At 41.9% G+C, this 18,862-nt stretch overlaps 1 protein-coding gene across 2 annotated transcripts; it reads right to left on the bottom strand.

Moving 5' to 3' along the window:
- Positions 1 to 37: 37 nt before the first annotated feature.
- On the bottom strand, positions 38 to 18,205 carry LOC125885093 (ras-related protein Rap-2a-like). Of its 2 annotated transcripts, XM_049570527.1 has the most exons (3): positions 18,039 to 18,205; positions 16,208 to 17,000; positions 38 to 1,217 (listed from the first exon to the last, which is right to left on the bottom strand). In XM_049570527.1, the coding sequence occupies exons 2-3, from the start codon at positions 16,519 to 16,521 to the stop codon at positions 980 to 982; spliced, it is 552 nt and encodes a 183-aa protein (XP_049426484.1). In that variant the 5' UTR covers positions 16,522 to 17,000; positions 18,039 to 18,205; the 3' UTR covers positions 38 to 979. The 2 variants fall into 2 exon arrangements, with proteins under 2 accessions (XP_049426484.1, XP_049426485.1); XM_049570528.1 differs by lacking the exon at positions 18,039 to 18,205 and having other exon boundaries at positions 16,208 to 17,010.
- Positions 18,206 to 18,862: the final 657 nt, after the last annotated feature.

Genomic DNA, 18,862 nt, shown 5'->3' with positions numbered 1-18,862 from the left:
TCACACAAACAATAAACACGCTTGACACATTTGTGCATAAAGGTTTATTTTTTGTTGAAAATAAGTGTTTCTCACATTGAACCACTAACATATCTGATGTGATTTAAGATAAATGAACTATACACTGACACTGATGTTCACGTCATACAATGTAACAAGGCATTTGTATCGTCTGTAAGGTGTAAAGATAAGTGTCCATATGTTTCGATGACTGATTGATTGATACTGTCTCTTTGGGTGAGATTGATTGTACTCAATGTCGGTTTGACAGTACGACTTCATGCACACGTCATCCACAGCATGTCAACATTTGGGATCTTCGTCACGAATTTCCCCAAAGGTGCGGTTTCCTTTTTTTTTTTCCTTTTTTTTGAACATTCGTCCATCTATTCATTCATTCGTAGTTAGGCGGGCCTGCTGTGAAATCCCAGTATGACTCCTTCACAGTGGTGTTACTTGACATCCGTTCAGATACTTGGTGACTGGTCTCGCACTGTCAAGAGTCCCAAAAGTGCAAAAAATTAAAACACAAGCAGAAGAAAAGAGGACCGATAGAACCGCGGAGCACACTGCCATCCCTGCTTTGACCTATGGCTGGTTTCCCAAACAGCGCTTCGCACTATGATCCTCTTTGTCGATGGCTTTTAAGATGATTTTGGCACCGTGCTGCCTTTGGGAAACCCAGAACGTTGTTTGCTCCTGTTGATCAGGAGGACGGTGATGAACGTGGGAGGTTGAGTGTTGTGTTCTTTCAAGGGAAAAATCCACCCTGTGTCCGAGGAGTGATGTATGCTGAAATTAAATTTTCTTCTTTTGCTTCAGTTAGGGATTTCCTACATTTCCCAGAACGCCTCTTGATGAGATGCCTAGAAAGAGTGGATTTTTCCTTTACCCCCCTCCATCCTCAATCTATCTCACATGAATTCATTCGCATCCCAGTTTCTGACAGCCCCCCATCCATCACCCCTCCGGCAGGCTGCTACTGTACGCTGCAGGCGGGGCAGCACGCCTCTCTCCGGTCCGGCAGAGGGCAGAAATCCATCTGCCTCACGATCTCGGCGAACAGCTCGTCCACCATGGTCTTGCTCTTGGCTGACGTCTCCATGAAGGGGCAGCCCCAGTCCTCGGCCAGCGCTTGGCCCTCGCTGGGGGACACTTCCCTCTCCTCCTCCAGGTCCACCTTATTACCCACCAGCACCACCGGCACCTGCTGATACCTGGAAATGAGACAGAACGTAATATCAGAGGAGAGTACATCTGCAATTTGCTGCCTTCTCCCCCTGCTGGGTGTGTTTTGCTACAGACAGGAACTTCCTGATACCGAAGGGAGGGAAAGAGAGACTAAACTCAAGTGACGGCTTGTGTGTGTGTGTGTGTGTGTGTGTGTGTGTGTGTGTGTGTGTGTGTGTGTGCATTGTTGGCCTACATACTGTATTTGTTAGATGCTGAAACAATAAGGGTTTTGAACAATGCACAATGGAGCAACATTCAGTTCCAGCTTCCCAGGAGGCCTCCGTCACTCCCTGGGTGTCTGAGGCGTGTCCCATTAGAAAACTGTCATCACGGAGAAACACAACTGCCTCTTTAGAACGCTGTGATGCTCTATTTATTCCTGGATACATTATGCGTTAGCGTGGCGTGCAAGCTGTACATTTAATGGCATTCGATTCTTGTTTAAGATCGTTAGCATTTCACTTCAGCTCTTTGCATCATTTCCATCACGCACTAAGCATGTCTTAGCGGATCAAAAGCTTTCTTCCCCCAGCGTGCGGCTGACGATCCCAGTCCGCTTCCATCCATCAATACAAGGAAACCAGGCTGGGGAGAGTAATGGTTTAGGTTATTGAATAATTGAATAAAGCTAATGTGCTGCTCTCACATGGGGGGACATGAACATTGGCCCCGTACCTTGGAAATGACTATTTTCTACTTAATATTTATTTTTACCTCTTGTGTGTCTCTTCATTTAAAACTCTGCAGCGTATTGTTGTATCGGCATTAGAGTTTTGCAGCAAAATATCACACACAGACTCTACCTGCCATATATTCAGTTTAAGGAGCGCTTCACCCACTAAATGATCACTTGTATATCAATTACTCACCCCGAGTTACGTTGAATTCTGAAAGAGAACTTTGTTTTTCTTACATGCCTCCATCGTAAACGAAGGATTCAAATGTGGAGAATATTCTCGATGAACTGGAGTAAATGGGGTCCATGTTTAACGACAGCAAAACTATATCAAAACATCCCTTTACGAACTCTCACACAACTCGTGCAGTATAATCCAAATCTCATTTATCCAGTCGTATGCTCAGTACTTCCGAAACATGCACTTTAGCTAATACACGACTTCAAACCATGCATGTGTAAAGAGAACTGGACACAGCCTTATGAAAGTTGCTCAGCGGCGCACAAAGCCAAAAAAGTTTGACTTCCTGGGGGTAAAATAAATTGGATCTTCCGCATCGTGGGGCCCATAGAGCAGGCGCACTAGGGACTTCTGCCATCCATTGGGCTAACCTCCAGATTAGCCCAGTGCTAACCTGAAAGGGGTGAAACGATTTAAACGTGCAGATCTTCTGGACCTTTAAAATGTTTTTTGCAATGAATAGATCAAATTAAAACTGTTGTGACACTCAGAAATTCATCAATTGATTTACAGACGTGTCCTTTACATTGTAAGTCTATGGGAAAAGTCTTTTTGGGCCATATGGCATCATGTTTGGACCCGGAAGTTGTAGCTACAAGGACACTATCAAAGTGGCTTCAAGGCCTGAGGCCAGTTGCACAAAGCACCTTAAGTTGCGCCTTAAGTATGACACCTAAGTGCAAAATCAGTTGCTCGTCATGAAGCGTGTCAACCGGGTTCTCCCAATCGCTAAACACTCCTCTTGTGATGTCTTAATGTTTCCCATTTATCTCCATAACCTCAGCCATGTTGTGGTTAAGATGAAGTCTGATATGTTTTGTTTTTGTCCTTACCTTATTGTCCTTGCAATTCCTTACGTATAAAACCGAAATAAGGAGAAAACCCTGAATCCTTAAGTAAACATTTTAAGGACACCTTAAGGCGAACAATCAAAGAAGTTTTGTGCAAGCAATTTTTTTCAAGGAAACCTTAACTTGGACGTTAAAGAAAGTCTGAACTGAAGGTGCTTTGTGCGGGGGCTTGATTCAAATGCACGCAACTGCCTTCACGCACGACTTGTATGTGGAAGCGTTTAAAATAGTTACGTTTTAGCCAAAAGGCACCTTTTTGGGGAAGTACTGAGCATACGACTGGATAAATGATGATGGGATTATACTGCATGTGTCTTGTGAGAGTTAATAAACACATGTTTTGGTATAGTTTGCTGTTGTTTAACGCGGCCCCCATTTACTCCAATTCATCAAGAATTTTCGTCTTGTTTTTGGATTCTTCGTTCACTGCGGAGGCGCATGAGGAAAGCAACGTTTTCTTCACGAATTCAATTCAACAGGGTGAAAACCGGATATACAAATTATCATGCTGTGGAAGAAGTAATCCTTTAAAGGGTCATTTCACACAACTTGATGGTGTAGACTAAAATGCAAGACTTCGAAGGGTAATGATTTTTCAATTCTATACCAAGCCAGTGCGGATAAAGGTAAAGAAACGCATGCACATATAATTTGTGGCAAGAGTTGTCTGACATATTTGTTAGCACACTAATGTTACAGTACAAAGACAGTTACTTTGTTCAGGTACGAGATATTTCATCTCAGTTAGACGCCCTTCATGTTTTCTCTGATGAAATAACTACTGAATGTCAATTACAGAGGGTATATATTCTCACAACAGGTAATGGCACAGACCACCTAATAGCCTCGACCATCAGTCATCCCTAAGTGCATTCCGAGCCCGGCGTATTGATCTGCTGGTGCTATTGAGAAATGAGCTCTTATCTACAAATTGGTGGCCTGCTGCCACGCCGCTCAGCTGGGAGAAGAGCTGAGGCGTGGAAAAGAGCTGGCAAACGTCTCGCTGAGAAGGGCCAGAGAGCTGGAGGGAAATGAATGCAGGCAGCAGGGTGGAGAGAGCTACAGAGGACACTTGAGCACCTGCTGGACCTGCTGAAGTGTCCTTGAGCAACACAGCCAGGCCGATCTGCGGCTGAGCTTGACCTCTGACCTCGTAGAGGAATTCACAAGAGAGGAAAGGCTTCTCGAAAACTGCAAATGGGAAATGATTGCAAATAATGTCAGCAATTTCTCCTAATTGCTTGACAAACAGGCTTTGAGACTGTCCAGCAGGGGGAAAAAATTCAAATGTCAAAGACTTCCCTGCAGCTTGACATTTTCCCTCGCAGCCACCGCACTGTACAACACACACACACATGCAAACAGCAGCTGACCTTAGCAGGACAAGCATCTCGCACGGCCCGTGTGTTTGGAGAGCCGGAGTCTAGAGGGTGTGAAGTGTGAACAAGGAGAGCACCATGCAGACAAATGCAATCTGACAGCCTTGCAGGAGAAACTCTATATATAACTACAAAGACACAGGGAGAGCCAGCTTCTCTGGGGTGGGGTGGGTTGGGTGGGGAGTTTGTGTAGAGATTGTTTGTTGCAGCATCAAACTACCGCTCCCTCCTCGCCAGATGAGGAGAAACTGAAACTGCTCAACACAGCATGAACAAAAGTTGCCCCATGGGGATATATATAGGCTGATATCATGTATTATTGAAGAGAATGTCTCTCAGTATTTGGGGTTAAACATCAGAGTTCTGCTAGCTGACCCTCTCAATATCTCACAACTATCTTTAGCGACAATATAATTCTTAACTACATGCTATGGTATATGACCATCTTCTTTTTTTTTTACATGCTATCACCTTTTGGATGTCAACTGCTACTTTATATTTCTGCTTTACTACATTTCAGAGAGTAATTTCCTTTTAACATCACTGTGTTTGAGGTTTTAAAAACCTATACCCATAATTAGCTTGTAAAATGTGATTTATTTATAAAGATTAAACTACTCGACTGTCCATAAAATCAATAAAATTAGCTCCACCTTGATGAACTACAACATAACATACTGTTTATTTACAGCGTTCATGCTGGAAGAAAGAATAATTTGGGTAGTTGCAGTGCTAACGTGCTAACTTATTCTAGCTAGCAACCATTAACATAACTGCTAGTTTTATTTAGCTTGTATTAGCTGCTCTAAAAAAATAAAAAGTGTTACATTAGACATGTTTCCATCAGCCTGTTTAGATGTGCATCTAGAAGTATCGCATCGGAAAATTATGCCAATTACGCCAAATTTCGAATTAAAATCCCCTGATTCGCACAAACTAAAATATGCTCGCTTTAGCCGGGTCTTGGTTGATTCGAAAAAATGTTGATTCGCAAAACGGGGGATGGAAACAGTTATGTTCGAATTAAGTCTGACGTAGCGCACCTCTCTCCATGGTGATATCCACACTCAGGTCGGGAAGGCGGTAATGCATTTACAAGCTGGTTGCCAACCGCCAGAAAACGTAGAAGAAGAAGAATGCGAGACTTGTTTTGTTTCCGGTTCTGCGGAAAACTCCCGCAAGCTCGTAGTTTTCACCAAAGTCTGTACATTTAATGGAAACACACAGGATTCGTATTTCTTTTAATGCGCATTTCCCAATGATTCAAATCACTTTTGGATGGAAACATAGCTATTGACTCTGACATTGATTCTGATATATATCGACTGTACATAAAATAAATAAAATTAGCTTCAGCTTAATGAGATACAACATAAAATACTGTTTATTTACAGCCTTCGTGCTGGAGGAAAGAATTTGGGTAGTTGCAGTGCTAATGTGCTAACTTATTTTTAACCATTTAACTTGTATTAGCTGCTCTAAATGATAAAAAGTGTTAAATTGATTCTGACATTGATTCTGATATTGATTCTGATATTGACTGCACATAAAATCAATAAAATTAGCTCCACTTCGACAAGCTATGACATAAAATACTGTTTATTTACAGCCTTCATGCTGGAAGAAAGAATTAATCATTTGGGTAGTCGCAGTGCTAATGTGCTAACTTATTTTAGCTAGCAACCATAAACATCACTGCTACTTTTATTTAGCTTGTATTAGCTGCTCTACACAATAAAAAGTGTTACATTGATTCTGATATATATCACGACTGTACATAAAATCAATAAAATTAGCTCCACCTCGAGAAACTACAACACAAAATACTGTTTATTTACAGCTTTCGTGCTGGATGAAAGAAATCATTTGGGTAGCTGCAGTGCTAATGTGCTAACTTATTTTAGCTAGTAACCATTAACATAACTGCTACTTTTAATTAGCTTGTCTTAGCTGCTCTAAATGACAGCTATGTACAGCCTTCATACTGGAAGACAGAATCATTTAGCTTTCATTGGGAAAGAGTGGATGCATTATTTTGAGCATCATAACCCCCATGAAATGACTCATTTCAATATCAGAATTTAAGCCATTTGGTCTGATAACATTTGAAAAAGAATTTTATTTCCATTTAAATTAGCATATCTTAGCGCAACATTAACATGGACAGATTAAACAAATTACCGTTAAATATAGCGTGTGAATAACGTGTTAAATTAGTGAGCTTTACAGGCACTAGAAAGCAGAACATATATTTGGACAAACCTAGCTGTTTCGAGTTTTCATAAAATTAGCTCAACTTCAACCTGTAACAACATAAAATACTATTTATATGTTAATGTGTGAGTAAGCTAATAATATAACACCTACAGAGGCCATTCTTTATGATTAGCGCTTTTATTTTGAAATTTTAAAGCTGCATGAATCAAAATTTTATATAAACTATCAAACAAATGCCTATGTGTAATATGAAAAGGATCACTCATAGTGACGAACCAACAGTGTTAAGCAGCTCTAAAACGCCTTTTTTCAGCTCATTGTTTTGATTTTATGGCCTGCGACTTTTGGTTGAGTCTCACGGCTCTCATCAACCTTGATAAATAATAAACTCAATGTATGCTACCTGCCAAGCACGAAACTGCAGATAGAAGTTAACAATCAGCTTTTGAAGAACGCGGACCAGCTAATGATCAGGATAGCTCCCTCAGGAGTTGGTGGAGACCAAAAGAGAGCTAAAAGAAGAGTAAATATTGGACTTAGATTCGTCAGGTAGACAGAAACATGACTCAGCATGAATGCTGATGTTGTATCGCATTTGCCAGATGTGTAAATAGGCAACTGTTTGTTGAAAAGTTTAGGCTACAATATCAAAAACTGCAGCTTATGCTAATAATATAAATAAAAATTTGCGTCGATTGATGACATGGAGAAAAAAAAAATGCTTGTTCTGTATCATTACATATTTTTACCCTGTTTTGTGACAGATGTATCCCCATTATAGCCATGATAAGAATAAAGACTGTCCTCATGCCTATGGTGGCTTTTGAGGTACTGTTGCCAACGTTTATGTGCTGCCTGAAGTGCTTTTACTCTACATACTGTATGAATACAAAGCAGGGGAAAATTACAAACATTGCTAACTTGTTCCTGATCCAACACAAGAGTTGGCAGCCGTGCACTATGGGAATTATCAGCACAGTTGGAATGTGTTTGGATTGCCTGGCTGAAACTACCAGCTCTATGAATATGCAGCTTTTTGTTTTCAATATGCAGTGGGAGAGGAGTCACGTCGGATTTGTGGAACAGGCACCAGCAGGTGGCTGACAGCTAATGAAATTATACGGAGATACGGATGTTAAAATCTGTATTGATTTCTACAATATTGCTGCAAAAAACACTCTTTCAGAATGATACCATCCGAGAGAGCCCGTGTTCTCAGCCTCGGGGCTTTCACACAGTAAAGTGCTGAGCTCCACTTCTTTTAAAACCATCATCTGAACAGCCATTTGTGAAATGCCCCCGCTGCATCCTCATTAATGGATGTGGAGGAACTTTTGCTGATATACATTTGACCTTTACAGCACACAGAAACTAGTTACAGCCATTTGCCTCTGCAGGGTGTTATTCCAACTATTGGGAAAGAGGCAAACACACAAACCCACCCACACACTGAGAAACAGTGTTTATAACTCACAAAACAAGATGGACTCTACATTTTCCACTGAGCCTCGGGATACAACAGCCTTATTAAGGCTACCTGCTGTGCTAAATAGCCACAGTGACTTCACTTAGCCATTTTCACAAGCCCCACAGCACAGGCAAACACACATACAAATTACAACAAAACAGTCAGGCATCTCCAACGTGAAGCCCCCCAACCCTGCAGCCGCCTCTTTGCTCTCTGCATCTGCAGTTAATTAGCAGTTGGAGCGGCTTCACTGTGACAGCCAGCCCAACGCATGTGCCGTATCAGCTCGTAGGACCGGACCAGAAAATCACAGGACCTATAGCGCCTACACTGTGTTAACTCCCAGAGGGTGTTACAGCTGGAGAACAAAGCTTCCAGCTCATGCTGTAACCCGGCTACATGAGGACGAAAGCGAGGAAACAAAATAACACAACCGCAAACATTCCTGTGATAAACAGACAAAGAGAGGGCCTGCACAACAGATGGAGGAGGTCTTTAGAGTCTTTTTTCATGATGAAACCCCAAGCTTCATTTCCATCTTTAATGGTGCAGCCCAGCTCCACGAGATAATCTTATTTTCCTTACTGCAGATGCAAAGGCAGTATGGGCAGTATGGGAGTAGACAAGTCCTAATGAGTTTATTCCTGCTGTTGTGTACAGTAAAGCAAAGATGATGACTCAAAGTGGAACAGTAAGAAGTGTGCAAAAAAAGCCCAAATGGAAGTGTGAGGAAACTCACTTCTTCAGGATTTGGAATCACACACTTCCTGTTCTGTTATGACTACAAGTGATCATAATCTAAATGAGGGGAATCCCAGCTATAAATCAAAGCAATACATTTTTTCCAAAGGCGTCACAAGATGATTAGCAAGCTCGGAAACATTCTGCTGCACAGATGTTTATTGTGATATATTTACTTTAATGTCAGAAAGTGATTTCCAACAGGAAAATGAAGACACTATATCGCTCTCTTCAAAGCCAGACTCCATTGAGAAAAGCAGTGATTTAACATTGCTAAAAAAAACAATAGCTGCTGCGTTACAACTGCTTGGATCAATTATTTTGTTTGTGTTACTGAGTGACTTCGGCATTTAAAAGGGTCACCAAAGTCACATAATAACAAAACTAACTGACCGATCGCGGCAGCAGTACACCAGCAACTTCCAGCAAACTTCCGTTTTCAGTGAGCTTAAATTACTGTTTTTCTCAATGGGGTCTGGTGGCTTTGACGGGAGCACAGATGGGAAGCTTTCTCATCTGAATCGGCTGTCTGATTAAAAGGTAAAGTGGAGAAAATAATCCCAGTATAGTGTACGTGTCAACTGTTATTTATTTTTGTAAGTGAAACTTTTTCTACGTGGCTAAAATCCGTTTTGCTGCTGGCCCCCATCCACAGCAGTACATTGCTTAGCTTCCATGTCAGACTCCAGGCTGCTTCACAAAACTGGAGGCGTGCCAAATGGATTCTACTGTATGTAAAACATGGAAAAGTACCTCATTAGATCCCACTTCAAAAAAAACAAACTATCCCTTTAATGTACACAGATGTTTTCAAAGGTGATCCGTGATTAAAGCCATGTTGTGTATTCGTGCTAACCAACCCCACATACATTTGACCCAACTTTATGATGAAACTATGTTTCGAGTCATCTCAAAACATAGCTGATTTCTATTAGTAACACATTACTATCTTTAGCAAACCCCAGTCTCCCCTGACTGGACCGTCAGCTCTGAGTGTGACAAATGGCAGAGAATGGTGAAGAACACTTTACACCATCAACGAGCACTTTACTTGTGGCTCTGCTTAACTCATTTTAAACCAAGCAGGCTGCTTTAAGAACTCTTTCCATCCTGATGGTAAACACTAAAAGCCTGAGGTCAGGAAGTTGCTCTGTACCCACACAGAGTGCCCCCTGGGATACGTAGTTTAGGTCTCCCCACCCTAATCCCACTCAGTGGCGCGTGATGTTTACCTCCTGCTATTAGACACAGCATCAGCACAGTGTGACAACGCAGCTCGAACGCTTTGAACAGGCCTCCTCCTCCTGGGCGACACTACAATAAACCCTCACATGAGAGCCAGGAGATTATTAGATTGTGAGGAGGGCTACACCCAGACGTTGTTTTCACAGATAGCAACTGACACTGGGTTTATTTGGTTAGTCCGTGAGCTGCTGAGGGCTACAGAGGGTGAAGTGTGTCAGAGACGGTGCATTCTAGCTAAAATATGCATCAATTATACACATATGTGATGAAAAGCACATTATTTAATCATGGCAGAGTGTTTCATATAGATTCCCTTAAACAGGCTTTCGACTGGAAGAAAGTATTAACCGTGTGGGTAGCTGCAGTGTTAGCATGCTAACTTATCTTAGCTAGCATTTTAACATTTCAGTGGTATTTTAATGACTGTGACAAATTACGTTAAACCATTAGGACAGGAGAAAAGTGAGGGAACTGCAAACAATGTGAAAGGAATAGGCTGACATTTTGGGAAATACCAATCCCCCAGGAGCAGCGCCAGACTTTGAAGCTAATTTTACATAGTTGCCAAATGTGGAATTACAACGTCTGGGTCCATCAGATGATGCCATGGGACCCATTAAGACTTTTTCCCATAGACTTACATTGTGACAGAGACATCTGTAAATCAGTGTTTACATTTTTTGAGCATCACCCATGCGTAATTACTTCACTACTGAGATTTGATCCATTTGGTCAGATAACATTTAAACTCTAGAAGAGCTGCATGATTACATAATTTCATCCCAATTCACGTTAGCAGAGGGCTAAACAGGAAGTTGTCATTGTTGTCAATGCTCTGTTCTCTTCCCAGGGATCGTTGCTGCTGCTCTCCGTGCCTTAGGCTTTCCATGTAGGCGCATGGAAGGGCAGGGAGGTTGTCTCTCTGCCTCAGGCTTTCCTCATTTGCACGTGGAAGGGCAGACAGGTGTGCTAACTCCGCCTTATGCTTTCCACGCAAGGCGCATGAAAAAGGCTTTCTGCTTAGGCCCGAGGAAAAGCAGAGGGGCCCCAGGACAGAGCCATGCCGCCAAATATAATACTGCAAATGGAAATAAAGTTGTCTTTGACTAAAATCTTCCTCAAGCTTTTTTGGTTCCATGCACCACTGAGCAACTTTCATAGAAACGAACAGGGCCCCGCCTCCAACACTGTATCTCTTTTGTCTTTACTTTCTTGCCAAGACAAATACTGCATGTAGCTGGAGCTGGAATCTGGTTAGCTTAGCACACAAAATGGAAACACCTTGTAAAATGGTCGATTGTTTTTACACTTCAGTTTTTGTACACATTAAACAAATGAGATATAATGTGTTAAATTAGCAAGCCTTACAGGTGCTATCCAACCGGCAGACGCTGGACTCTCACGATGGACGTACGTTGACTTTTGGCTAGAACGAAAATTGAGTTGACGATATTTTGAATGTCTAGTGGCGTTAGAGTTTGACGTGTGGACGTTAATATGACGTTGGCATGTGACATTTGGAAGACATTGGATTTTGGTTACTTTAAAACACGACTTAAAACCAATGAAACATTAACGTCAACCGTTGTCAGTACTCTACGTTAAATTGACATTGGCATTAGACATCGTCCTGACATTGAACTTTGGTCACCTGACATCACAACCTGAATTAAACCAAAAATTGGAGGCCAGCTGGGTAGAAGCAGACATTGTTACCTTTGCACAGAATGAGGCTAGCCATTTAAAGTCTTTATGCTAAGCTAACTGGCCACAAGCTCTGATTAAATATTTAAAGCACAGTCACAAGAGTGGTTTCAATCTTCTCATTTAACTCTTGGCAAGACAGCAGTAAGTGTATTTCCCAAAATGTCAAACTATTACTCTAATTGTATTTCCTGCTTCTCCCTGCACATACAAGTCAGCACTAAGGTGATATGTGGACTGCAGACCACTGCCTCATGACACCTGCACCTCACAGAGCAGTAACATATAAGATCCCACTTCTTTCCCATGCTCCCCCCGCAGCTCCCACCCCCTGCATAAGCATTCTGGTTTATATGACTCCCTAATGGAGGCCTGATGTCTTCTTGGCTTCCAACCCAACACAATCCCATTAAGTTCTGGTGAGTGGGCACATACTATATCTCTGCGTGGTGCTTGTTGTTGCTGCTGGCTCAGCAAGAAGTTTGGGAGGAGGGAGGCTGATCTCCTGGAGACAGCTAATGGAGACCAGGAGCTGATTGTGTTGCGTGTTTTAATAGGGACGGACGATGGGTGGGTGTCTGCATGTGTTTAAATGACCAACTCAGCCTATCCTTAAATGAACTGATAATAATATTGCACGTGTCTGCACCGAGACAAATATTGCTTCACAAAATGTGATGTCCCCACAAAGTATTTTCTGTGCTCAAAATGTCCCACTGCATGCTCCGAAATGAGACACAAAATATAGCCTAATGCAATAAAACATGCAGCAACAATCCCGACTTCAAACGCAGAGCAGTGTGAAGTAAAAAGTATGAAATATTTATAGATATACACTTGAGGACAGCGGTGGCTGGTGCAGTGTAGGCAGCCGCATCGGGGTGGCGGCTGGCTGGAGGCAGCACAGCACAGTTTTTATCCATCGTTATATTTTTCATTTCAAAGGAGTTTCCTCATGCACTCGTCCCCGCTGCGCCTCGTCAGCTGTGACGCTCTCATGCCTTCACTCGGCCTGTGACGTCTGAGCATTCGATTCACTCCAGGGGGATGGAGGTGAAAAGCACTGCAGCAAACTGTGCAGGTTAAATTATGAATTATTATTACACAATATGCAGTTAGATAAATAAATGTGTCGCAGCGTATTTTACAGATGAAAGGCTGTGAATTGCACAAGAGACAGAACTAACAGGAGGAACACAGCATGGAGACAAGAAAGAGACACAGACACACCCTTTTACACTGACAGCCAACCTGCAGGTTAAAGGACAACCTCGTACATTTACTCGTAGTTTTGTACTATGGGGGACCTCTTTGCGTCTCAGCTGGTTGCCTGGCAACCTCACTGTGATGACATGAGAGGTCACTGCACCCCCATTAAAACACAACTTCTATTTTGTATAAGGGGCCATATTCTTGTGTGGCAATATCTTATCGTCATACAGTGCCAAGTATTGATTTTTTGTTTTGTATAAATGATTAATATTACAAAAACATATTAAACTTTAGGTAGCCTGCCAGAATAATATAATCAAGTGCTTTTTCAGTCCACTAGATACATTTTGCTGCTGCAACAAAACGACTGAAATGAGACGAACAGACTGAAAACGTTATCTTAGTCGATAAAACAGACGTTGACAAACCTACAAAATATCATTGTTAAAAAAATGTATTAAGTCCCAATATATCGCAACATATTTAAAATCGCAATAAAATTGTATCGTGACTTAAGTATTGTGATATTACTGTATCATGGATCCTCTGGTGATTCCCACCCCTAGATTGTACACTTAGATTTTCCCGTGCATGGGCTTAGTTTTCGGGGGAAACACGGGGGACGCATATTTAGAGCATGTACACCCAAATTTAGAACTCAAAATTTCCTAGGGTAGGACTGCCATCCCCCCTTGAAACGAAATCTACGTCCTTGTTTCTGTGGTTCGGACAGAGCTAGGCTAGCTGTTTTCCCCTTGCCTCCAGTCTTTATGCTAAGCTAACCATCACCTAGCTGCACCTATAGAATAAACACACAGGTCTCATGTTATTTTAAGTTTATCAAGCAAACTGTTGTAAATGTTCGTCACAGTTTACAGGCCGACACTGAACCTGGTTCAGCTTTCAACTACTTCCGTATACCTACGCAAATAAGACCCAGTGTGCTAAAACTGATGATCAAAAATGTTCACAAATGGAGAGAGAAGCAGTCGTTGTGTTTGAGCATCTCGTTGTGCAAAACACATTTTATCCTAGACACTTTCTAGGTAGCCTCCCATTGCGGGGTCCAGAGGGGACTACTAGGCCTCACTGGTCATCACTTGAATACGATGGCCAATGAAATATATGTCAACATAACGGTCTCTTTGATACTTCAAGTTCATCACTTTTTAATTTTCAGGCTAAGGCTAAGTTACTTCTGAAAATGTTGTTGTTGACAGAAAGTTGAACTCGCCCACCCTCACGCTCAGCATCGCGGTCGCAGACGCAGACCTCCTGTCTGTTTCTGTAAGCTGAAACCATTTCCCTCAGTGGAAACAAAGCTTGTATTTAAATGGATTCACAGATAAGAAACAATAAATTGTGAAGACAAAAAAGCCTCCACTAAAATAACATTTTAAGTCTTGGGTGTGATTTATCCTGGCTTCATATGAGCAGAGGAAATCTCTGCTTGTCGCTAGGCTAATGTATACCATGTAAAATGCCATTGGCTGGCGCTAGTAACGTTAGCATGTTGTATTTGTTTGGAAAACGTTTTGAATATAAGACAGTTGTTTTGTCAGTGAATGTTTTGGGTTGTAATGGAGCCACATTATGTAACGTTACCTTTGTAGGAGGAAAAGATCACTAGCTGCTAGGCTAATTTATACAATGTAAAACACCATAGGCTTGTGCTAATAAAGTTAGCATGTTGTATTTGTGGGAAAATGTGTCCAGATAAAGACAAGTGTTTGTCTGTGAATGCTGCGAGTTATAGTGAAGCAGATTTGTGTACTTGTGTTTGAAATTGTCTCTATTAAGCCATGTTTAATGTGTGTTTAATGTGTGTTTTGAATCAAATATATAAATAAAGTTTGATTTGAACTAAACTTTACAGCACTTAACACAGTCCTCCGCCGCCAACTAGTGTTCTGGAGGTGTAACTGCAGAGTGACACAGACACACCACCGCACAAGTAAAATAACGTGCAGATTTTTTTTCCCCATGACTAATCGATTAGTTGAAGATTATGTGCAACTTTATCCTTAACTCTAGTGATACATACGCCTTGAATAGTTAGATTTCTTTGGTTGACTACAGCCCTAGTTTGTTCAACCAAATATGACCCTTCCATTTTCATTCCTTTAAGGCTCAGTCTGATTGATAATAATATAAATTCTGTGAGACCGTGATACCATGAAACTGCGATATTTCTGAGACGCTTAGACGTTGCAACCCTAGACCATGTAACTGAGATCAAAATGAAGGTCAAGTGTGAAGATGGGCGTGGTCCGAGCAAGGGGTGGGAAGTAGGGAAGGTGCCATTGGTCACCCCAGTTATACGCCCCTGGCCTGTATTTGTTTAGTCATCTTTACTGTGAACAAAACAGGGATAATATGCACCAATGTGGCCCCAACTGCACTCCAGCTGGGGGTGGGGGGGGGGTTGTGAGTACATAGGCCACCAGTGTCCCAAATTGACTGTTTTTTTCCTTTAACAGCATTAAGTTAAATGAATTATTTACATGGCATCGAAACTCTTAGACATAATCTATTCAAGCCCTTATAACATTAAGCTTTTTCTAACTAAAAACCAGATCCTTAACTTACAGACTGTAGTCGTAACTGCAGTCTGTCAGTGTCATTAAACAAATTAAGGGCCGCTCGAAGCCAAAAACACCAATATGTCACCACCACAAGGAAACATCACAGTTTTCCTTCCACTCTCTCTCCCTCCCTCTCGCTCTCGCAGCCGTGAGATGAGCTCAGTGGGTTTGTTGAGTAATGGCCTGCGCTGATCAAAGCCATCCAGAGTTAGTCATGTGTGAGAGACAGAGAATATCAAACCCAGCGAGAGTTCAGCGGGTTGATATATGACAGGTGAGCCACAGCTGGGCCTTTTATGAAGAACATATGAGCTGGTCGCAGCTTCTCACGCAGCGCTGGAGGGGATCCAGACAGGGCGGAAGAGGAGGGGGATGAGAGGATGCAAGTTTGGGATGAGTCCTGGGCCTAATTGTGAAAAGAAAGCATGCATTTTTTGTGGTTCTATATGTGGAATGTGGGGAATTTTAGAGGCCCTTGGGAGGTTCCCGGGGGTACTCCAGCAGGATTTGATTTAATCTCACTATAAATCAATGACTCCTCTTTTGTTGTCCCAGTGATGTGACTATTTTAGGGCCTAAAACAGGATGAATAACCTCCTACTGCATCAGAATATATGAACAAGACAAAGGTGCTTCATATGAAAAAGTGTCTCACCGTTTCACCCTGATGATCTGGTCTCTCATGGGCTTGATGTCCTGAAAACTTTGCTGGTTGACCAGACTGTAGACCAGGATGAAGCCTTGGCCGTTCCTGATGTAAAGGTCCCTCATGGAGGCGAACTGCTCGGTGCCGGCTGTGTCGAGGATCTCCAGCACCGACGGCGAGGAGTCCACCTCGATCTCCTTCCTGTAGAAATCTTCAATGGTCGGGTCGTACTTCTCTATAAATGTCCCGGTGACAAACTGGACGGTGAGGGCGGACTTCCCCACCCCGCCGCTGCCGAGCACCACCACCTTATACTCCCGCATAGCGCCCCTCAACACTTGAATCCGGCATGCAGAGAATAAAGTCTTACAGCAGCGGATCACTGAGACGCATCCCCATGAACAGTAGTGTTTCCTCACACTACAGCCATGACACAGTAACAGCCTGCGGTAAACGAGATGCAGCTATAGGCGGGATGCTGGAGCATTTAGCCCTGAGATGAAGAGCCACAGCCTCTACTGAGATATTCCCACGCTATCTTGCAGGGACACCATTCCAGAGGCATCCATAATGCAATAAGGCGTCGGTGTGGTAAAAATAAGATTGGCTATTATTAGAAGCAACGAGACGGCACATCTTTTTCTGTGCCGACAAAACAGAAGGCTAGCACTACATTTGTCGGCACAGTGGGGTGCAGTACAGTTAAAGGCAAAGAGCCTATTTATCCTTAAGGAGGCTACAGTGCTGGGAATCCACGCCTCTGGAGTCTGGAGTCGGTGCATCCACTGGATGTTACTATTTCCTGGAAGATATGGAGGGCGATTAGTGCCACATGGAGACAGGGGAAGCAGAAGGGGAAGAAAGACATGTAAGAGAAGCAGGCTTATCATGATGGAAATAAACAGGAGATTAAAGTGTAAATCATTTTTATTTTTGATAAGCTGTGAAATTAGCTGCTATTATTTTGAAAATTACATCATCAGAGGAGACACCAACAAATCTATGAAGATAACACTAGTAAAATTACCCCACAATACAAATCATAGCTTGAACACATATACCCTATTATAACAAAAATCTAATTTGGCACCTATATTGCACAGTGCCCTCCAAATTTGTTAAAAATCTCAATTAAAAAAATAAAAATAGCCTACATTTAAGTTGTAATATCATGTGACCAAAATTCAATGTCAAGACGTCTATGCCAACCTCTTATAATCAACTTGCTAATGATTCTGGCAAAGCATTTATCCATAAATGCAAATTTGACAATTAGTAAACCTCATATTGGTGTTTTTCTGAATAATGTTGAACACTATATGAAACTGCTATCAAGACCAGTGAGGTCAGGTTGCTATGATGGGCCCCAGTGCATGTTTTATGACGCATATCATCTTGTCACATGATCAAATACTTGACATTGGATAACATTAAGGTACATACTGATATTTGTATATATTATAATATCTTTGTGTAGTGTGGTATCGTCCCTGGCTCTCTGTTATAGTTGTATTTGTTGACTTTCAACCATATAATGAATTGTTTTCTCATTCTGTTCTTTAAATAAAGAATAAAAAAAAAAAGTTTAGTCAGTGACTCCGGCTACTGGCTTGCTGTATTTAAGGAACTTACTACCACTTCCCACCAATGTGACGTTAACGGAAAGGGTTGTGTTCAGCTAACAGTTGGTTACATGCCTGTTCATAGCTTTGAGAGGTTTAAAGTTCAATAAAACTGTCATAGTAAAAAAGGACGTCTGTGCCAACTTCAATTTGATGATAAATACTGACAACAGCTGACGTTGATATTCTGTAGGTTTTAAGTTGTGTTGTTAAGTTACCAAAATCCAATGTCTTCCAAACATCTTGTGCCAACATCATCTTGATGTAGAGTAAGGACATTCAGTCGTAACGTATGAAGAACAAAACCCAATGTCTGCAAAACGTCTTAATGTTAACATCCGCACAACGTGAGATTCTAACATAGTTAGACGTTTAACGTATTGTCAACCTGAGCTTAATTCTGAACGAAATGTAACATCTGTCAGGCTTAAGAGACCAAAGTCTCTCTGATGTCATATTGATGTCCAAACTGGGAAGGCTTGCTTAAATTTAGGGGCAAAAACAAGGAAAAATCGTGGTTGATTGTTTGTAGTAGGGTTGTAATGGTTGGAGATTTTCATGGTACGATAGACATTTGAGAATTTAGCACTGCAACCATAGTTGGTTGGAGGTGAAAACAAGTCCCATGTCCCAGACTTTAGCTCTTGTCTGGGCCATGCTGACTGTTGTCACGTCATATTTTACGTCGCACTTTGGAGGGACGGTAGACTCACTGCAAGTCCTCAATTTGTTTCTTATGATCAGTCTTTTATCCTGAACACAATTTGTCAGATCTAAATAGAACTGCAAAAGTAAAGCTTTAGGTTGATTAGAGGCTTTACTGAGTTTTTCTTTCAAAGTAAAAGTAAAATTTCCAAGGAACAGCTGTGTTTTCACTCCTCTAACGCCCTGTTTACACCAAACACATTCAGTAAAGTGCCTTTGGAACCAAAAATAACCCTTCAGACATGGTACCTAGACCCAAGCGTTTCCCCGCAAACAGTACACGTGGACAAGCTAGCAAGGCTAACACATCTAGCCTCCTGACATAACCAGCAAAGTA

Source organism: Epinephelus fuscoguttatus, linkage group LG24 (assembly GCF_011397635.1).
Source record: "Epinephelus fuscoguttatus linkage group LG24, E.fuscoguttatus.final_Chr_v1".
Lineage (NCBI taxonomy): Eukaryota > Metazoa > Chordata > Actinopteri > Perciformes > Serranidae > Epinephelus > Epinephelus fuscoguttatus.
The sequence above is the reverse complement of the archived record's forward strand: the minus strand, read 5'-3'. Positions and strand labels throughout refer to the sequence as shown.